The sequence below is a fragment of the Gekko japonicus genome, unplaced genomic scaffold, assembly GCF_001447785.1.
Source record: "Gekko japonicus isolate JY-2015 unplaced genomic scaffold, Gekko_japonicus_V1.1 scaffold124, whole genome shotgun sequence".
In the NCBI taxonomy this organism is placed as follows: domain Eukaryota; kingdom Metazoa; phylum Chordata; class Lepidosauria; order Squamata; family Gekkonidae; genus Gekko; species Gekko japonicus.
The window spans coordinates 650411-670732 of record NW_015174847.1 but is presented as its reverse complement, the minus strand read 5'-3'; the positions used below and the strand labels follow the sequence as shown (position 1 = coordinate 670732).

At 43.5% G+C, this 20322-nt stretch overlaps 1 protein-coding gene across 3 annotated transcripts in view; it reads left to right on the top strand.

Moving 5' to 3' along the window:
• GTDC1 (glycosyltransferase like domain containing 1) overlaps nt 1-20322 on the top strand; it is a 318983-nt gene that overhangs the window by 247615 nt on the left and 51046 nt on the right. For all 3 annotated transcript variants that reach the window (XM_015424489.1, XM_015424490.1, XM_015424488.1), the window contains one exon: nt 10001-10369. In XM_015424489.1, coding sequence (XP_015279975.1) covers nt 10001-10369 — 369 coding nt within the window. The remainder of the gene's footprint in view (nt 1-10000; nt 10370-20322) is intronic.

The following is a 20322-nucleotide window of genomic DNA, read 5'->3' as shown; positions in this document are numbered from 1 at the left end:
CGGGGTCTCTTCTTCCCAGGCTTTCTGCCGCGGGTGTCAGGAGCGAGGGAGGGAGGGAGCGGTGTTCCCCTGCCTGGGCATTGGCCGTCGCTCCTGTCTTTCTCCGCTTCTCTGCCAAGGGCCGTTGGCCTCATTTTCCTCCTCCTTCTCCCGTGCTCCGGTTTGGACCGTGAGAGGGATCAGGGCAGCCGCCTTCCTTCATCTCAGATGGGGCCCCGCCCCCAACGGTCCCGGCCGCCACCGGCCTTGCGACTCCACTGCTGAGCCCCATCAGGGGCCCGGCGGTGGACCTGCAAGGCCGGCGGGAGTGCGAGGAAGCCCCACCAAGGCCCTCCCTGGCCCCAGGCAGGCAGAGGTGGGGAGAGGCGGGGAGGAAGCAACTTACCCTCCCTCTTCTCCTGCCTCCTCCTGGCTGAATGAGGGCCGGAAGTGGGGTGTCTGGAAGCAGGGGCGGGGCTTCGTCGTGTGCCCCTCCCCCACACCTCACCCGGGGGAACGGCGATCCCCCCCAAATCGACCTCTGCTCTCATCCCTCTTCTTTCCAGTGTTTTTTTTTTCAAACAGTGGAGTATTCAGGTCACTGTGGATACTATCAGATCCAAGTTCCAATATCATTATGTACTTAGATCCAGGTGGGCAGCCATGTTGGTCTGAAACAGTAGAACACATTAGGTACTTAGTTCAGCTTTATCTGTTGGGCACATCCCAGAGAGAGAGAGACCCTTTTCAGATGATTGTTCTGTGTAGAGGATCTGCTTTGTATGCAAAAGGTCCTGCGTTCAGTCTCCGACATCTCCATTTGAAAGGATCAGGTGATGTGAAAGACCTCTACCTGAGACCCTGGAGAGCTGCTGCCAGACTGAGTAGACAGTACTGACTCTGATAAACCAATATTCTGATTCAGTATATGTGTTCAATGCACATGGAGTTAGTGAGAGCAGAATTGGGGCAGCAGGGCCTGCCCCAATAAATGCACATTAATTTTAAGTGCAACATGGAGCCAGCACACATTCAGTGCCACAGGAGGTGGTGGCAGCTATAAACACGGACAGCTTCAAGAGGGAATTGGATAAACATATGGAGCAGAGGTCCATAAGTGTCTGTTAGCCACAAGGTATATATAGGAACTCTCGGTCTGGGACAAGTGATACTCTGTATTCTTGGTGCTTGGGGGGAGGGCAACAGTTGGGAGGGCTTCTAGTGTCCTGGCCCCACTGCTGGACCTCCTGATGGCACCTGGTATTTTTGGCCACTGTGTGACAGAGTGTTGGACTGGATGGGCCATAGGCCTGATCCAGCACTGGCTTCTCTTATGTTCTTAATCATAAATACAGAACAGCAGTGTACTACAGTGAATAGTGTACTGCATTTTAAAATATGTAACCTAGGTGTAAGTAGTTGTTCTGTCTTAATGCTGACAGAATGGCTTTGGGCAAATCACTGCTGCTCAGCCTGAGCTTCCTCACAGGCTTGTTGTAGAAGCTGATGTGGTAACAGTTGTACAGGATTCACACTCTTCAAAGTGATGAGATTATTCTTTTTTTGCCATTCCCTGTGGATATCTTTCTATACCAGCTTTCTCCTAAGCATCTTCATCAGTACCATCGAAGCAGGGAGTTGCTACAGCTGCCTCACATACCTCATGGTATGGCCATCTTATGACCCTTCACATAATTGGAAATCATCCAAACATGAAGGGTATTTATCTCTGGAATGTGTTAAGAAAGACATGGACAGAATCAGCCAGCAACCCATTATGAAGGTCAGAGAGGTAGATGTAGCAAAAAGCTGAATAAATGTTTAGGAATACTAAGAGCATCTTTCAGGGTTTTGTTTTTCTAGAAGTCATAAGAAGGATCTCCGTGTGGTGAGATTTCCCTGTGAGATTTCCCTTTGAATGGTCCAGTTCAGGAGTGGAACCCCCCCCCCTTTTTTTTGTTTGGAGTGAGGATTTTTATTACCTTGTCTGAAGACCATTTCCAGGAGGACTGACCCTTTAACAGAAATTTCCTTCATTGGCAGCCAGGAGCAGAATCAGAGCCATACGGACCACTTGGCTTGGACCTGAGCTGTGGCAGTGATGGCATCAGGTATCATCCCATACATTGCCTTCACTACCACAGCCTGAGCCAAGTAGACTTTGCAGCTGAATCTGTTCCAGGGCTGCTTTAATGTCCCAGTCAACCTCTGATCTCTACCCAAATACAGATTGTTTTTAACATCCTTTCCACGGGATCTAAAAATTAAAAGCAAAAAGTGTTTTGGGAAAGTTCTGTTTTATCACATCACAGAATCGTAGAATCATGGAGCTGGAAGGGACCTCCAGGGTCCAACCCCCTGCACAATGCAGAAAATCCAGAAATGCCTCCCCCTCCACACACCCAGTGACGGTTGTTCTTTGGAGAGCATCTTCAGGTTTTTTCGAGTCAACTGTCTATGAAGTTTGAAAGTTATAAATAGGGGGGGAAAGGTATTTCCTTCAGTTCTCATATGCACTATCTGTTTTGTTTAAAAAATATACTTCTTCAAAATACAGTGTGCAGCTTGTATTCCAGAGCTGCTTCTCTAATAATTTGATCTAACCAAAAACAGCCCCATAGCCAGGGTTTCTAATGTGGTTTTTATTCATTTGACAATGACATCAGTATCTTTCCATTCTTCTTTTGGTGGTGTTTTTAATAAAATAGTGCATGCATTGGCTGTTGGAGCCGATGAAGAATACTGATTCTCATTTTTCATTAGGCTAAATGAGGTGTTGTGAATGAACATGTACAAAAGGACATGATGACATCTTATACACAAACAGTGCAAGCTGCACGTCTCTGTTGCAGATTAATGGGCATAGGTGTGTTGGCACGGCTGTTTTCTCTGTAGTGAATATGTATTGTACAAGCTAGAAAGAATGGCAAATCTGGCAGATTAAATGTCAGACATTCAGGGTGACATTTATATTGACTTTTAGCATGTTAAGAGATTCTATTATGTAGTCAAGAATTAGTTATTTTTTGCCATAGTGTTTCAACAAAGCATTTATAGTCAAATGCACCAAACTGACAGGTTATTTATTATATTTGTGGGACTTGCAAAGCTATCTTTTTGCTATATTTATATACACTTTAACTAAAAATTTTACCTCTCAGAGGAGTCAGATTATAAATTCTAGAAAAGAGAACTGCTTTTCCTTATACTACTATCTGGAGTTTTCTAGTATTAGAAATCTGAGTAATTTGTACTATAAAAAGTACTGAGTAGCATTAGCCCATTGGTCATGCTCAGCCAACTCAGATGTTCCCACCAGTCCATGCTACTATCATCATGTGGCAACTCAGATATTGTTCATTCTGACGAGAGAGAAAAAGGAAACAAAAGCCTTGGTGCATCAGATACCACACTGTGCGCTGTTATCTTGCAGTGTACAAATGGAGGAGTAATGAGTAGGAATCTATTTTCCCCATTTTGTTTTTCCATCTTTGTCTCACCTTAGCAGTGTATGTAGCGCCTCCCTTTTCCTTTTCTCCTGTCTGCCCACTTCTTACCTATCTTTTCTGTTTCTCCACAGAGCAGTCTGTACCCCACCACTCAGTCATTAACCCACCATTTCCTGTTCCCCTTTCCCATCTTCATATTTCTCATTTTAGCTCTTTCCCCTTCCAGGTTTATCTTCCTTTCCTCCTATCTTTTAACCTTTTTAGTCTGTCCCTCTTGCCACTCTCCCCTGTACTGACATTAACTGAGGCTTTGGAATCCTAGATAATATTGGTTGCGCGTTGCTTAGCAACCCCCCAAATAGTTACTAAGATTGCACAATGTAGTCTTGTGAGAGCTCAGTGACGCACTTTTGTTTAAGGGTCTACAAAATGGGGAGCCAAAGCAGCCTGCATCATTCTTTCCTCCTCCATTTTTCCTCACTACAACCCTGTAAGGTAGGTTAGACTTAGAGTGTGGGACTGGCCCAAAGTCACCCAGTGAACTTCCATGGCAGAGTGCTACTTTGAACCTGAGTCTCCCAGGTCTTATTCTGAAACATACCACTGTACCACACTGGCTTTACTGGAATGACTGCTGTAGATCAGTGAAGGTGAGTCATGTGCTAGCAAACTTCCTGGTGGTCGCTGCTGGGCCTGGCCCCAGTGATTCCACTCTCAAAAATAAAAACCGCCCTGAAAAGAGCCCTGACCTCCCTGCCTTTTACTGACAGAAACCAAGGCTTGAATGCTGGCAATACTGTTGTGGCTGACTAGCAATAGCCACAGAGGGCACTTGTCCCTTAAACCTATAGGTGCTACTTTTATCAATTTGGGGGGTAACCTCCCTCTTTAAAAAAAATATTTTGGATTTTCTCAGGTTTGTAGAAAGGCCTATCTATTTATGGCCCCAATCCCTGGATTTACATATCCACAGATGAGGTCATGTTGAGAATTAGATATGTTGATGATAATGTCATTGTATTAGGCTGTGAACATTTAATACTTTAAGTCCATGGCTTTTGTCATTTTGCATTTCTGTTAACTGAATACTTGACCATTTTGTATGTTCTACAAAAAGTGCACTCCTTCAGCATCTCTGATGGCAGTCCCCTTTCCCTTAATGATAGGGTCCCTAACCATTATCAGGAATGGTTTTTTTCATACTGTTTAAGTTACCTTAATCATGAATTTAGAAAGGAGTCTTTTGAAAGTCTGTCTGTTGGAACTACTAACCTCCAATTACCAGCTTTAGGGAGGCCCAAATTATGTTAACCTGTTCGAAGAAAAGCAATGAAAAGGAGAATGGGAAACGGAAAGCTCAGGTCTCTAATGAAATAAGCATTTCTTCTAGAGTTTTTCCTTGTGGTTTAAAGATCTTTATGGCCATTGCTGCTACCTCTTTGTTTTGTACAAGGGACGGGAAAGGCACACAGCCTAGTACAAATTTTTGAGGAATCAACTGGAGAAAATCCACACAATCCACATGTGTATACAATATTTTAGACAAAGCCTTAGTGGAACATACAAGAAGCCCATACAAAGCTGCAAAGGTGTTGGTAAGGAAAGGAGACATGGTAAATCTTCACTTTTCTTCTAAATCCTTGAAGACAGCATGCCCACTTTCAATCCATGATCTACGAACAAGTTCAAGGTTAAATTTATTTATTTATTCATTTTGTACCCCACCCTCCCCACAAAAGCATGTTACTGAGTAATGGGAAAACATCAGTCCAACCATGGGATATGTTACTGTGGACTGCAGCCAGCAGGGACTTGTGCAAAAATCACCATTCACACTACTTTTTGTGAGTTTCCAAGGCTCTCAGACTCCCAAGTTGTAGGGGAGGGGACAGGGGACTGCAAGTGGAAAGGCAGCAAAAATCCCTTTGGTAAACTTTTGATTGTAGGGTCTGTTTTTTGTTTTTTTTTAAGGATCCAGACCATTTACTTCTTTACTTTTTTTGAACCAGTCATGGATACCACATTGTAGTTAGTCTACAATCTACTCTACCATGAGTGGTTCTGATACAACTTTTCCTTATCGCACTCTGTGGGAACTGATGCCACTTCTTGGCATAATCCTAACAATACTTTACATTTCTTCTTTATCAGGTTGTATAAAAATGTATTTACTTATCATATGTCCATGCACTTTTGCTAGAAGTGCTACATCAGACTGAATAAAGCCCAGTCCAGGTTTGTTTTTTAAGTTCTAAAGATCTGTTCAAGCATTTGAACAAATGCTTTGTTCAAGATTTGTACAAGACTGGTTAAGCTGCAGTCAGGAAATAGATTGTCTGTTACCTCGTTCCTGTCATGTTGACAATAGAGGTTATACTGTGTATAATTTGTGATATATGCAGTTTTGTCTTCGAGGGATTATGAAAGGTGTGATGTTTTTAGACATAATGAAGCTTAGTGAATGCTCAAATGTCTAAACTAAGTAAATATCTTCTAATTAATTTTTAAAAAAATATTTTTTCATTAATGCTACGCTGGTATGTCTGTGGCTCTCTGCCTGCATGCTTTATCATGTCTACACTATTGCTAATAACAGAACTACTTTGTGCCAAAACAGTGCCACGTTAATGCAGATAATTCTTGTTCCTTCATACCTCATAAAATAAATCTTGTTATAAAAACCATTCAATAAACTGGCATTCCAAAATGACTTCTTAAAAATAGTCAAGGAAATTAATATTATGTGTGCGATGCAAGTAGATAGCAGTGTCCTAATTTCACTTGGGCTTTCCATGTACGTATTGCATAAAAGGTATTCTAACATCCCACAGTGGATTTATGAAGACTGGAAACTGGAAAATAGCTTTAAGTGAGACATTGTATAACTTGGGAGAAAAAACAGAATTTTGGTAAGGAAATAAAAGTCACTACAGAGCACAAGCACTAGCCAGTTTTTAAATATACTTATAATATCATTTATTGATTGGACCCACTGGAAGATTTCATGGAAGTCATTGGCAGAGTGGATCTTTCTCAGGTAGGCTACTATTTGTCCCATAATTCGTCTATGAAGACCAGGAGAATCTTGGAAGCAAAATGTTCTGCAAGACAAGGGAATCTAATAAAATCACCTCTTTTTTTTTTTTTTTGTCTTCTGCTGATACAAGGAATGGGGATTAAATTTCACCTGGTCTTTTAAACCAAGCAGAGATTTAGGAATTCTTAAATTCAAATTGTGGTTTAAAGTTAGCTTCCTACAGATTGGTAGAAGCAGTTTTTAGAGAGCAAAGTCAACTACACAGGTCAACATCTGAGAGACAAAGTGGATTCTGGAAGTAACCATCTAAGGTTTATTAAAAATAAAAATAAAATGGCATATAGCAAACACAGGACAGACTAAGCTAGGAAGAAGAAGAAGAAGAAAAGTAGGTTTTTTATATTCCGCTTTTCTCTACCCTAAGGAGTCTCAAAGCGACTTTCCCTTCCTCTCCCCACAACAGGCACCTTGGGGGGTCGGGGGGGTTGAGTGAATTCTGAGAGAACCGTGACTGGCCCAAGGTCACTCAGAGGGTTTCCTGTGAAGGAGTGGGAAATCAGACCTGATTTTCCAGATTAGAGTCTGCTACTCTTATCCGCTACACCACTCTGGCTTCAGGAACTAGGGTTGCCAGGTCCCCTCCCCATCGTGGTGGGGGGATTTCTGCGGCATTCTGAGGGTGGGCAGAATGTTGCAATGATGTCATGTGCAATGCTTTGGTTTTGGGGCAAAACTCTGTGGGCCTTTGCGTTCAAAACCATAGAGTTTGCAAAAAAACCAGAGTGTCATGTGTGATATCACTGACACAATGACATCACTTCTGGGTGACATCATCGCATCAGGGGACATTGCTCGATGATGTCCCTGTTTGGGGGTGGGGTTTCCCCCACTGGCCGGAAGTGGATCAAAGCCCCCAAAAGTAGGGGAACCCCCGCTGGGAGCTTGGAACCCTATCAGGGACACCTGAAGAGTGAATATATAGAAAGACAAAGGTGGAGGAATACAGTAGCTGAAAGCAAGGCAAAGAGCAGAGGCTGGCAGGTTAGGGAAGTTAGAGAGAAGTTTTCTACATACAAGCAGAAAAAGAGACAGCAACTGATGTTGTAAAGAGGTTTTGTGTCTCTTGGGAGAGCAGTTAGCAGAGCCTGAGTCTAATAGAAAACAGGATCGGTGACAGATATTAAAAAATCATGCTACTCTAGTACACATCAAAAAGGCAAGAATCTTCCCGCGCAACCTTGGGTGCTCTCAGTACGGTTATCTGACTCAAATGCCGATGGACTGATAACAGCTAACGTGGCGCGGTTCCTGGCTAAGGTGGCTGCTCTCAAGAAGCATTGAAAAGTCCAGCACTTCTGAAAACTTCGACACCGATTTTTAATCTTCGGATGATTTTAGTTAGTTGGCTCCGCCCCAAGTGTAGTTAGGTTATTTTTAATCTCTGGGCTCAGCCTGGATTTTATGTGACTGTTATTATGTACCTTGACATATTTATGTCTATTTTATGTACCTATTTTATCCCCCTTTGGTATCCTCTTGGTCAAGACTTCGGTCATAAAGACCTGTAATAAATTGAATTGAATTGAAAAAAAAGGCATTAGGCCTGTGGTGTGTTGTACCAAGCATAGTCCCTAGTGCTGCTGAGAGTCATCACAGGATCCCAGACAAAGATGTCCCTTTGGCCCTCTCCTGATACCCCCCAGACCCAAGTCAAACAGCATATGCAAACAAATCTCATGACTTGCCTAGTTCTGCTATGCCTGGCCAGTTGGCAGCCCCGGTGACCACTAAGGCTATGTTGCAATTAACTCAATTTTGCTGACAAGCATTCTTTATATTTGTATGCAAACATATTTTTTATTGTCTGCTAGTACTAAAAATGCTAATGATCTTTATTGCTGGTGTTGAATTGTTAATTCTTCAAGCTCTCTAGTACTGAGTAAAACCTTGATATTGTTGAAATTATGGCCTCAATTCACTGTTTCTCTACTGCAGATGAACAGTGGGCATAATACGAAAGCCACTCCTACGGTTGTCCCAGACTGCCAGACAGACTTTGTTCTTTTGAGTAGTGAAACAAAAGTATGGCCAGGAAGCCGACTTCCTTCCTGTCTCTTGTAGGCATTTCTTTACGTTCAGTTTAGAAGAAAATTCCTGGAAGATGTGTGATAATCTTCTTTCCTGACTTGTATCATTTATTCTATTAGTTGTAGCTTTCTTGGATAGAAATGGCAGTTGTGAAAGAGAAGTATAAGTCTCCTCCAAATTCCATTACAGTGTGGGTTGAGCCAGAAGATGGTATACCAATTCATGATTTCCAGTCAATATAATGCAAGCAGCTGTTTACCCGAGAGCCAGCGTGGTATAGTGGTTAAGCGCGGTGGAACCGGGTTCAATTCCACACTCCTTCACATGTAGCCAGCTGGGTCAGTCACAGCTCTCAGAGCTCTCTCAGCCCAAAACTTGCCACCTAGTGGTGCATACTATTAAAAGAGTTAGAACTTCAGGCTGCCAGACAATCACAGGATTTCCTGGCTATACTACACACAGTGCCTTATAATAGTTATTATTAGCTGTGTACCCCTACATTGTTTGATGTTCAGTGAAGCAACATCCTGTTTTCCTTAAAAAATAATTGGATCTGTAGAATACATCCTTCAGGGAGTTCTTGCATCAGGTTAGGTTGTCCAGTCCTTACTCAGTCTCATTCTGTGGTAACAAAAGCAAGCACTTTGAGGGAAAGTGTGTCAGCCCAAGGCCAGGACTCTGTGCAGCTGTACTCAAATCTTGACCGCATGATTGTGTTTTCTAAATAAGGGTGCCAGAGGTCAATGGCTAAGAGGAAACCAAAGGCCGGAGAAAATGGATGACTGGAACCTGGAGTTTACAGGCGGAGAGTATTGTTCCATAGGCCAAGCAAAGGCAAAAAACTACAGTTCTTAGTACTAGGCCTGGACAATCCAAAGGCTGCATACAATGTTTCACTCCCCCCTTATTTCTGTGCCTGAAGAGGGGTATGAGGTCTGAGTACACACAGTCCAGGGTAGCCGACTATACTGCAGCCTCTCAGACCACGAGAACTTTGGTTTAAGTCTCTGCAGACTGCCTGCCATTGCTTCTCTGAAAACATCTTGCATCACGGCTGCCGTATCCAAAAGGTTGTTTTGTTTTGTTTTGACGGAGCTGACATGGAGTTTCTCCTTGTGATTGAAACCCTTCATGTGGTGAATGGCTTTCAGACATGTTAGAATGATCCACAGGCAGAAGTATTTAAGTGGCTTCCATGTGGCAGTGAAGTAGCCCTGCTTATTTGCAGTTTGTTGAGGATTAAATGGTAATTGCTTTAAATATGCTCTATATGTCAGTTTGAGAACCCATGCTTCCTGGTGACTAGAATTCTGTTTCTTGTGCCACATCCGACAAGTGCAGTGCTCCTAAATCTATGGAAAATATTGGACAGTTCTGGATCTTTGACAGGTTTCAGGACCTCCTTATCTTTGTTTCAAATATAAAATTGTACTTTTTTTAATCGTAGGTTTATGCCAGAACACAAATTGGCCCTTAATGAGAACACACCTGGAGCTAAAGGAAATGGAAATCCTGACCCATTCATGAGTCTGCCTTCCCAAGAAAAGAATGAGAGAACTATGGGTTTAACAAAAGATAGCAACTCAGACATGAGGTCTGCTGATTGCAAAACACAGACAGAATGTTGTTCCTCTTTGCAAGAGAGACTGCATAACCTGCCAACAACACCAAGGGAACTGAACGAGCCTACTTTCTCCAAAAGCGCAAGTCATTGTCAAGAAGAAGATAAGCCACATGAAACTTGTAATCTTTGCAGAACCCCAGGAGAACTGGAGCGTCAGCAGAAACCTTTGCACATCGTTTGGCCTCACAGGTGGTAAGCATAATACCAAATTAAAATGCATTGGGTTGGGACCAAAGTTGCACGAGAAGAGCTGCCCCCCACAAAGCCCCTCAGATGTTGGCCCCAGGGGTCAGGGGGATTTCAGGGACAGCACTGAGCAAAATATAGGGGTCTGCATGGGTGGGGATGGACTGGTGAAAATTGTAGCCTGCCCTTCTAGCAACAGAAAATGAGGTTTCAATTCAGTCCAGTGGTTTTGGTTTTATTAAGGAGTAGAGCATCATTGACACTGGATATCACTTCAGTTTAATAATGATGTAGTTTGACTTTTGATGATCTGTGTTTGTAAAGATAATGGCATGTATCCACCAATCCATGAAGTTTGTGGAACTGGTCTTTCTCACTTCTCCCTTCTGCTGTAGCCCATGGAGCCCCCCTCCATTTTATTTCTGTGGGTCTGTGGCACCTCAGGAATAGCATGAGGAGTCTGCAATAGGATGGCGTTAATTGCCGCTTCGTCTCTAGCAAGCAAAAATGCCACTCCATTGGAGGAAATACACAGTCAAATAAGTGCCAATGTTCCTGCTGATTACAAAATCAATCATTTACAGTAGTTATCAAGATGTTTTAATGCTGAAACTCATTGCTGCCTTTCAGAATCCAAGGGAAAATAGGGAGAGGGAAAGAATGTGTAGCAGTGACATTGAAATTATATATAAAATGCTAGGGATTCTGTTTCAAAGCATTTTCAGTCCACTAATGATATTTAATATGCAGTGTTAATTTATATTATCTTAATCATCCCAGTGCGACTGACTAGGTGTTAAAATTCAGGACGGTACTATGCTGTTCTGTGTCTTACTTTTTAATCTACCTGTCCAGATTTTTAAAACATGCATATATGCATATATGCTGCAGGAAAACCACTGCTTTTCAAGCTGTTGACACAAATACCTGATTGCAAAATCTTCTCTAAACTGAGGGAAATCTACCATGCCACATAATCACTGCAAGCACAGAAACTTTAGCTTGGCTCCCACCATAAATTAGGATTTAAAGAGGTAAAATGTCCTGATAATCTTCTGGTATTGGGCACGAACATTTTAATCTAGTTTTTATTCCTCACAGTTTGTTTAATCTGCATGTGGCCTGATTAGAGTTCACTTCATCCACAGATTATAGTCTGTTTTTTCCAGAGATGCCGGGTCGATCAGTAAGTCAGATTTTCTGAGAGCAACTGTTTGCAGGTGAAGCAATAAGTACACCACACCGACAGGGCAAATCGCCTTTGTGGAGGATTTGACTTCCAGCACATTAAAACTCCAGAAGCTCTCCCAGATGATCTGCAGCATCTGGTACCTAAAGGGATTTTCATCTTTGATTCTAAATGTCTGAACATAAAATTTAGAGATTGGAAGTCGATGTGGAATCTGTCTTTGGATTTGTTTAAGCAACTTCACACTTCCCATACAGCCTTTCTCAGGGAGCTACATTTATTTTTAATCATATTTTATTGCTGCAAACTCAAAAATCCTGTATTCTCATCGGTGGTTTTACAATATGATGTACTAACGACAGATACTTATTGCATCTCCCATTTGTGGAAGGGGATACAAAGTTTACTAATCTGACAGTGGAGTTCGTAGTTGACCTTTTTCACCATATAAAGGTGTATATTGAGTCGAAACTGTTATGATTCTCTGAGCATGCCACATAAAAATTGCAGACTAAATAGGAAACAAAGCACACACACACCCCGACGCACAATTTATTCTGCGTTTTGCATGAAGGAACGCACAGCTAAGTTAATAAAATGAGCGATATTAAATTGAATAATTCCTTTTATTTCTGTGTATATTTGGGGTTGGTTTTTTGTTTAATTTAATTTAATTGCCTAAAGTTAGTTGCTTAAAGAGATGCAGCCTTGTGTTTGTGCACATGGTTATTGTTAAAGCTAAATTATTTTTAATTTGAAGAAGAGAAGGGGGGAGGGAAAAAGCCACATCAGCAAGATAAAGTGCCAAAATATAAAAGTAACACATTCATCCTTATGGGTAATATAGTAGAACATTGGAAACTTGGAGGTTGCCAGACACACAGCTAACATTAGGGCTAATTTTGAAAATCTAGCGTGCAGTCAATTTTACTGATGCCTGGGGACATACAAGGTAGAAGCTGACAAGAGAACTAATTTTGTTTGGGTTATTTACTGCTATGCATCATCCACGGGTTCCCGTCTGACACACGGCTATATGAAGGGGAATATTATCACATACTAAAAATTTATGTTGACATTCGATATTTGTTCAATATGTCAGCAGTATTACTTTCATAATCAAAAGAGTGAGAAAAAGAGGGGGGGAGGCATTTTATGCTCATATAGATATATCTTTTTAATAACAGTCTATAAGGTTAATATAGTTTACCTTTGAGAGTATACAATGAAAACAAGCAGGGTTAGCAGGGAAAATGACAGAAAGCATCAACCCGAGCTGTTTGTTTGCCATTACCTAAGCGAGCCATGTCAGCTCTCTGGCCCGCGTCTGATAGCTATTTGTTGTACAGAGAGCACAGCATAAAAAAAAAATATCAAACTCTTAATACTATTGTGTGCCCATAACCATCTGTCACTGCTAGCCTGGAGATGAGAGGAAGATTACGAGGAATAAACACTGAGCCGCCGAGCATTGGTAAAGCCTTCGGGCAAAAAACTCTTGTGGGGACATCAAAGACATTCTAATTCCGAGGCAGTCAAGGATTACAGTGTGTAACCTGTGCTGACAACAGATAAATGACTGGCAATATTGTGCCAGAGCTGTTGGGTCCTGCACGGAGTACTGATGATGATGGCGATGATGATGATGTTATCTTGCAGAATGGACTCTGCTGGGATAATTTTATGATAAAACACTTTTTTCAAATGCCACTGGGTCTAGACAGACATTTACTAGCTACAGGGGTAGCAATCAGTTTCTTCAAAATTTACTGTTCTAAGCCCATTAGAGTTCCAGCGCAGCCAGGCTTTTCCATGAAAATCTGAAACGCCAATATTTTCACATCCGAGAAGGGACACACTTATGCTCGGCTCTGACCATTTAGTGTTAGGATGCTTCAGCAAATGATTTATGTAAATGTGCTCATAAAAATGCAGGTTTTTCTTTTTATAATTTGATGAATATGAATTAGTAAATTAAGAATTTTAGTTCGGTGTTCGTCTCGCATCTCAGTATATTCGGCCATGTGAAGGCATGCTGATGGGAGAGCATGGATCACACAGGTAAACATGATGGGCTCTAATAGCATTTGGGGTATTGGAGGAAACATGCATGTACACATGCACAGACACACACACACGAACAAAATCATTCATCGCATTAGTGACTAACAATTCTCTGTGCCTTATTCAGGCATTAGCAGATTGAAATATTCCCTTATGAGGCCCTAGAAAGATCTCATTAAACAAACACCAGGTTTTGGTAATTGGTGTAATGAGGAGGATGTGGAGGGGCTGTGTAAAAAAAAATGTCAAAATTTTACTGTTTCTCTTTCAAGATACCATACTTTGTCATCACTGTTATCGTTTCAGCCATTTTTCTGTACAAGACTACTTTACTTGTATTAACTGTTTAGACAGCAACATATGCTTCTAGTTTTAAAAAATGACAGTTATTTCAAGAGAGATTTATACACACACACACAATTTATACACACATACACAAACGTGCAGGTCGGGATCCACTGGGACATTTATGTGGACAGAAAGATTTCCACCCTCAGAGCACAACTTCCTTGCTTCCTCCACTCCTTCTAGAGTCCAAATACCCCCTGAAATTCTGTTCTTGGGGTGCAGGAGACCCCAAGGAACAGCATTTCATGGTGGACAATTTGGGCTGCAGCAGGAGGGAGGAGGCAAGACATTTGCGCTCTGGGGACGGGAGCCCTTCTGTCCATGGAAATGCTCTGGTGGATCCAACCCACACCTACTCCTTCAATACTGACATTATTGCGCTCCCCCCCCCCCATGCCAGGTCATGAATTCTTGTGAGCCTTAAAGCAATCACAAACAAATGGCCTCATCCTGAAGTGGCTTTTTCTGACAGCAAGAGATTACATAGAGTTACGTGCTCTATGAATAAATGGATACCTACCCTTAGAAGGGTAGGGGGCACCCTCCTCTCATGAGGTGTGTGGTGTGCGGCGGCTGAATAACAGCAATGGCGGCAGAACGGCGGTTGCAGTGGAGTCCCGGCAGCGGAGATGGCTGGACGGGGGCGCGGCGAAAGGAGCCATGACGAGTGATCCCTGGTGGCCAGCGGTGGAACATCGAAGCGGCCATCGCCGTTGCGGAAGAGGCGCGTGATGACGTCATCCCCAGGCGTGGTGGAGCCGAAGGGACACAGCCGGGCCCAAGGAGAGCGGATTTGCACGCCGTGGAAAGCTACCTGCCTGAAGCGCCGAAGGAGACGCCCCGCCGGAGAAGAAAGACAGGAGCAGACTGAGCCGAAGCCGGAAAGATCAGCCACCACCTAGGTGCTGGTAGGATGTCCCATCCCCCTTGTAGAATGTGGCCGTAGTTAGGGAAGTAACATGTGGCTAGCACCTCCAATGTAAACCGCTCAGAGACCCCCACGGGGGTTAGGGCGGTATAAGAAATCGAAATATTTAATTTTAATTTAATTTTTAATGCCAGGAAGGGAGGGACTTCAATGCAGGGGGGGGGAGCGTGGCTGTTTGCCCCGGGGCAAAATAACACACGGTTGCGCGAGCAGACGTCCCATGGAGGTCCCGTGGTTAGGGGGGAGGTGCCGATCACAGGACAATCGGGGTTGTGGGGTTTTTTAAAAACTAAAGTGTGCGCATGCTCCGTTGGGTGCTTGTGCGTATCCATGGAGACTTGGGGGGGAACCTTTTTGCGAGGGGACATGGGCGGGCACTGGAACTACCACCGGAAACGCGATCAGACGCCCGCCCATGCCCCGCGGTTTCTGGAAACTAGTACCTCGGAGGTACTAGTTTTTTACAGCACATCTTCAGAGTGAAGCCTCGGGTGAGCCACGGGAGCTCTACGCTTCCCAGATGTGGCGGTGAGATCGCACCCGGAAAAATCCACCTATCTTCCGTCTCTTTAGCGTGCCTAATGCTCCGTGTGACCGCAGCCATAGCAATGCTGATGCTGTAAACACAAAATCCTTTCTTGGCCTTCTTGGCCAGGTCCTGAGGAGTGTTTGAAATATCGCTTAAAACTCTTACTGCTGCTATCACTGCTGCTGCTGCTGCTACTACTACTTAATAGTAATTGCCTATTTCTGTAAATCTTGCGACAGCCTGGTAAGGAACACCAGTGGCCCTTTTCACATTACCATTCTAAACTGGATGTTGTATGTTGTTGGCCCAATTCAAGTAAAGTGATAGAGAGATGAGGGTTTCATACAGCAAATTTCATTCCATTAATGAACCATCTCTGAAGCACTATGGTCATTTCAAACAGTGCCACTTCACCACCACCACCACCCTTTTTCACAGTGCGATCTTCCTCTAACCTTTTTTTAATGTTCTAAGTTGAGCACTATAGTGCTAGACCAATATAGCACTTCAGTGTTACAACGGCACCATCAAGATACCTTGGCACAGTTGAGATACGTTGAGATTGCGACTGTTGTTATATGGATATGGGAGAAGTGGATGAAGCATGAATGGGTGAACATCAGGACATTTGCTACAGACACTTTGGTTAGCAACCTCTGTAATACCAGTCACAGATGCCCTCAGCATCCAATAAGCTCCTTCTCTCCTCCTGTACCCACATAACAACAGCCACAATTTCAGTGTATCTCAATGTTGCCACTGTAACACTGAAGTGCTATATTGGTCTAGTGCTATAGCACTCAACTTAGAACATTAAAAAGGGTTTAAGGAAGATTGTTCCATGAAAAAGGGCAGGGGGAAAGCGGCACTGCTGGAAGCACTGCAGATGTTTTAAACAGCACACTATGGCAATTCAGAAGCGCAAAGAAGAGGTGAAAATGGAAGAAAGTCATTTGTCTCAAGAACGGCTCAACCACACTTTGTTTACCGGACACAAGCACCTTCGTATGAAAAGATAAATAAAATCTGTTAGCAGCCCGTTGCTAAAACATTTGTGTCTGAAATGACATTAAAAATGCATTTGCAACCAGCTCCTAAAATGGATTACAAAGGCTGTTTGAAAGTCTCCATATTATTGATGGGGGTTGTACATTGAAAGAATACTGGTAGATGGAAAGAATACAGCCCACCTGGAAAGCTTGTGGTCAAAGTGAGCTATAGTTCACCCTGGTTTATGCATCATGGACTTAGCTTACTATGTTAGCCATTGTGCTATGTTAGATCATATGGGCTTGCACCGTACAATTGTTTCACAAACTGCCATTGGGAAATTAGCACCTACTGCAACTGCTGCTGCTCTCGAATATATATATATATATATATACACACATATTAGGTGACACACCCCCTAATGTATATATATATATACACACACACACTTTCTGTTTCCCCCCAATATTATTATGCTTCTAAACTGTCAATAGGTCTCTGATTGTTTTTCTTCATATATATATCTGAGCTCAGCCCATGGCTGAGTCAAGGTGTTAGCCCATGTCTCCCTTATCAGAATCCAAGTCTCTGTCCACTGGACCACACTGGCTCTCAAATATCCTAGCCATAGCAAAACTGACCCTCTTTCTCTCCTTAAAAACTTTCCAATCAAAGATGTGGGGTTCCTACACATACAGGTTGTGAGCATGGAAAAATACAAGAAGTTGTCCTGACAATCAGAGCAAGGTAGGAAAAGGTACCTTTGTGAAGAGATGTCAAAATGGAAAGCAAGTCTGTTAGGTAAGACTGCATATGCCAAAATTGTAATCTAATTTAGCGGGAAATGCAGGAAGTAGCCAACTGGACTTTTAAATGTTTATAGATACAGCAGAAAGACAAAACAAACAAGTTGCAATCCTAAGAGCCCCACTGAATAAAATGAGAGTAAGCCCAATTGAGCAAAATGGTTCGTAGTTCTAAGTAGACCAGTTTAGGATTGCTCCCACAGTCTCTTTGCAAGTAAAAGTAATATAATAAAACCTTCAGAAGATTTGGATGGATGCTTGTCCTTTTACTGAACAATGCTAGAAGTTATCTAGGCTTGTCCTGTCCCTGCTAGTATTACCTGCAAATACCTCTCCCCAAGCTTTTTTCCTCACTGCATCCCCAGAACTTAGCAATGTCTCTTTAACACTGAGCAATGTGTTCTCAACAAAGAAACAACTATGTTTGTAAACTTTGGAAGTCATTGTCCTAAGAGAAAAAGTCATTAACCAAACATCTGTATCAGCTGGTGGTCACTTGAATCAAGTGAATTATTAGGTTTGGGGGGTTTTGCAGCTGTTGTTGTTAGCATTACATATTTACCACCTTATAAGATCCTCTTCACGTATAGGCTTACATGATGATTTGAATTGGATCTCTTCACTCATTGACTCATTACTATCTGTTGCACATTTTTGTATCTTTCATTGAGTTATTACTATCTGTTGCAGTGAGCCTATAGATACAGCAGGGCTCTTTTTGTGGCAGAAACTCTGAGTCCATTGGTCAGTGGGCTTAGGAAAGTGTCACTCTGCTTAGGGCTGCACTGTTAATCTATCATTTATATCAGTGAGGCCCCCCCAGACAGAAGAACCATTGTGATGTTATTTAGAAGTACAAGAAGCGGGACCCACGATACTCGCGGCGGGGGAGTATTCCTAAAGGCTCCCGGCCTACAGAAGCAGTTCCACACTGAGGAGGAAGCAGCTGCGGGTAAGCCTTCTCCCCCCTCCAGGCACCGGCAGCGAGGCCTGAGCACCTCCCAGCCACCAGGCCCGCTGATAATCCCCCCCCCAGGCACTGGTGGCGAGACCTGAGTGGCTCCCAGCCACTGGGCCCGCTGATCTCCCCCCTGGGCACTGGAGGTGAGGCCTGAGTGGCTTCCCGCCGCCAGGCCCGCCGATCTCTCCCCCTGGGGCACTGGCAGAGAGGCCTGAGTGCCTCCCAGCCACCGGGCCTGCCAATCTCCCCCCCCACCAGGCACTGGTGGCGAGACCTGAGTGGCTCCCAGCCACTGGGCGCGCCGCAGGGTTCCCAGAGCATTCTCTGCGCATGTGCAGGAAATGCTCTTTTACTTTTGGTGGGGGATTTAACTATCCCCTGTATAGTTTTTTAAGCTTTTCAGATTTGTCTGCATACCTGAGGACTGCCCCAAGTGTGCAGGAAAATCTCTTTGCCCCCCCCCCAAGTGCCCCTGATGTGTGGATTTAGATATCTGCACAGAGGGGGCCTATTGGCTATTAGTATATAGACAAGAAGCAGGACCCGCGATACTCGTGGGGGGAATATTCCCCACGGCTCCCGGCCTGCAGAAGCAGGAGGAGGTCCTCATAGAGGAGGAGGAGGCTGCATGTGAGCCTAGCACAGCAGCAACAGCAGCAAGCCCTGCCCAGGTTCCAGCCACCCGCCCGTCCATGCCTCTCCCCCCCCCTGGCCAGCAGCAACGGTGGCGAGCTCTGCATGGCTCCCTGCTGCCCGCCCACCAAAGCTTCTCCCACCCCCACCATCAGCAACAGTGGCGAGCCCTGCGCAGCTCCCAGCTGCCCGCCTGCCAAGGCCCCCCCCCCGGCTCCCTCGCAGCTGCCAGCAGCAAGCTCCACCACAGTTCCAAACAGCAAGTCCATTCTCCACGCATGCACAAGAACACAGTTTCATTTTTGGGGGGGGGATTTATGTATCCCCGTATATTTTCTTAAAACATGTCAGATTTTTCTGCACTCCTAAGTAATGCCTCAAGTGTGCAGGAAGTTCTGTTGACCCTTCATGTGCCCCCAATTTGCGGAAATAAGTATCCGCACGCACTGGGGACCCTTGGCTATTACTATATAGATGTATGACCTCCGTCTTGCATCACACCCATTGTGCACACTCTTATTTTGCATTGCCGATATGCTGCTCATTTGCTATCAGCGGTTTATAAAGCAGAGTAAGTATAGATCTCGGAAACACTCATGGTCCAGCCACCTATGTATTTACTTGACATAAGTCTTACTGAATTGAGTACAAGCTTGTTTCTAACTCAGTTTGTGCATCCTAAGTGCTGCACTGCTTTGTAACCAGTGTTCCCTCTAAGCTGAGTTAATGTGAGCTAGCTCACAGTTTTTAAGCCTCCAGCTCACACATTTTTACCTTAGCTAAGGAAGGGTGGCTTCAGAGCAAATTAATGTATGCAGTAGCCAAATCACTCACTCACACCTTTAATGCCAGTAGCTCACAAAGTACAGTTTTTGCTCACAAGACTCCACAGCTTAGAGGGAACGTTGTTTGTAACCCGTTCTCGCTCAGATGCATATGCTTCCTATTGCATTCCTTCACTGGAGGGAACCATTTCAGTTACCCTGATCACAGTAGAAAGCATTTGTTACTTTTTCCCAGTGTCTTTTCTCATTAATGTAGATATGTCTCTAAGATGAGAAATAATGTTTCTTCTAATTATGGTTACATATAGTTAATTTCCTTTTCAGAAGCTTAGTGTATGAAAGGCAGTTTCTTTTATACAGCAAAAAAAAGTGTTACAGCTGATGTTCCTGTTGCCTTAGCAACAGATTTATTTATTAGGGTCTGAAATGACATGAGTTAATATACCACATACCTGCTGATCGGCAAACTCTCCTATTTCAGCTCCAGTTGACAATTAAGTCCTGGACAGCTACAGCCAGGGGTTAATGTTACTCATTAGGAGAACTAGGTCATTACTGGGAAATCAAGGCGCTTACAGCAGCATGGATAAAATACAAAATTCAACACCTCAACGAGTGAAGGGTTTTTATGTTAATTAACCTTATTTTCCCTGCATATAAAAATATTTCATGTATGCATATAACAGCGGATCAATTAATTGAAAAGTAAGCTTTAGTTGACTTTCC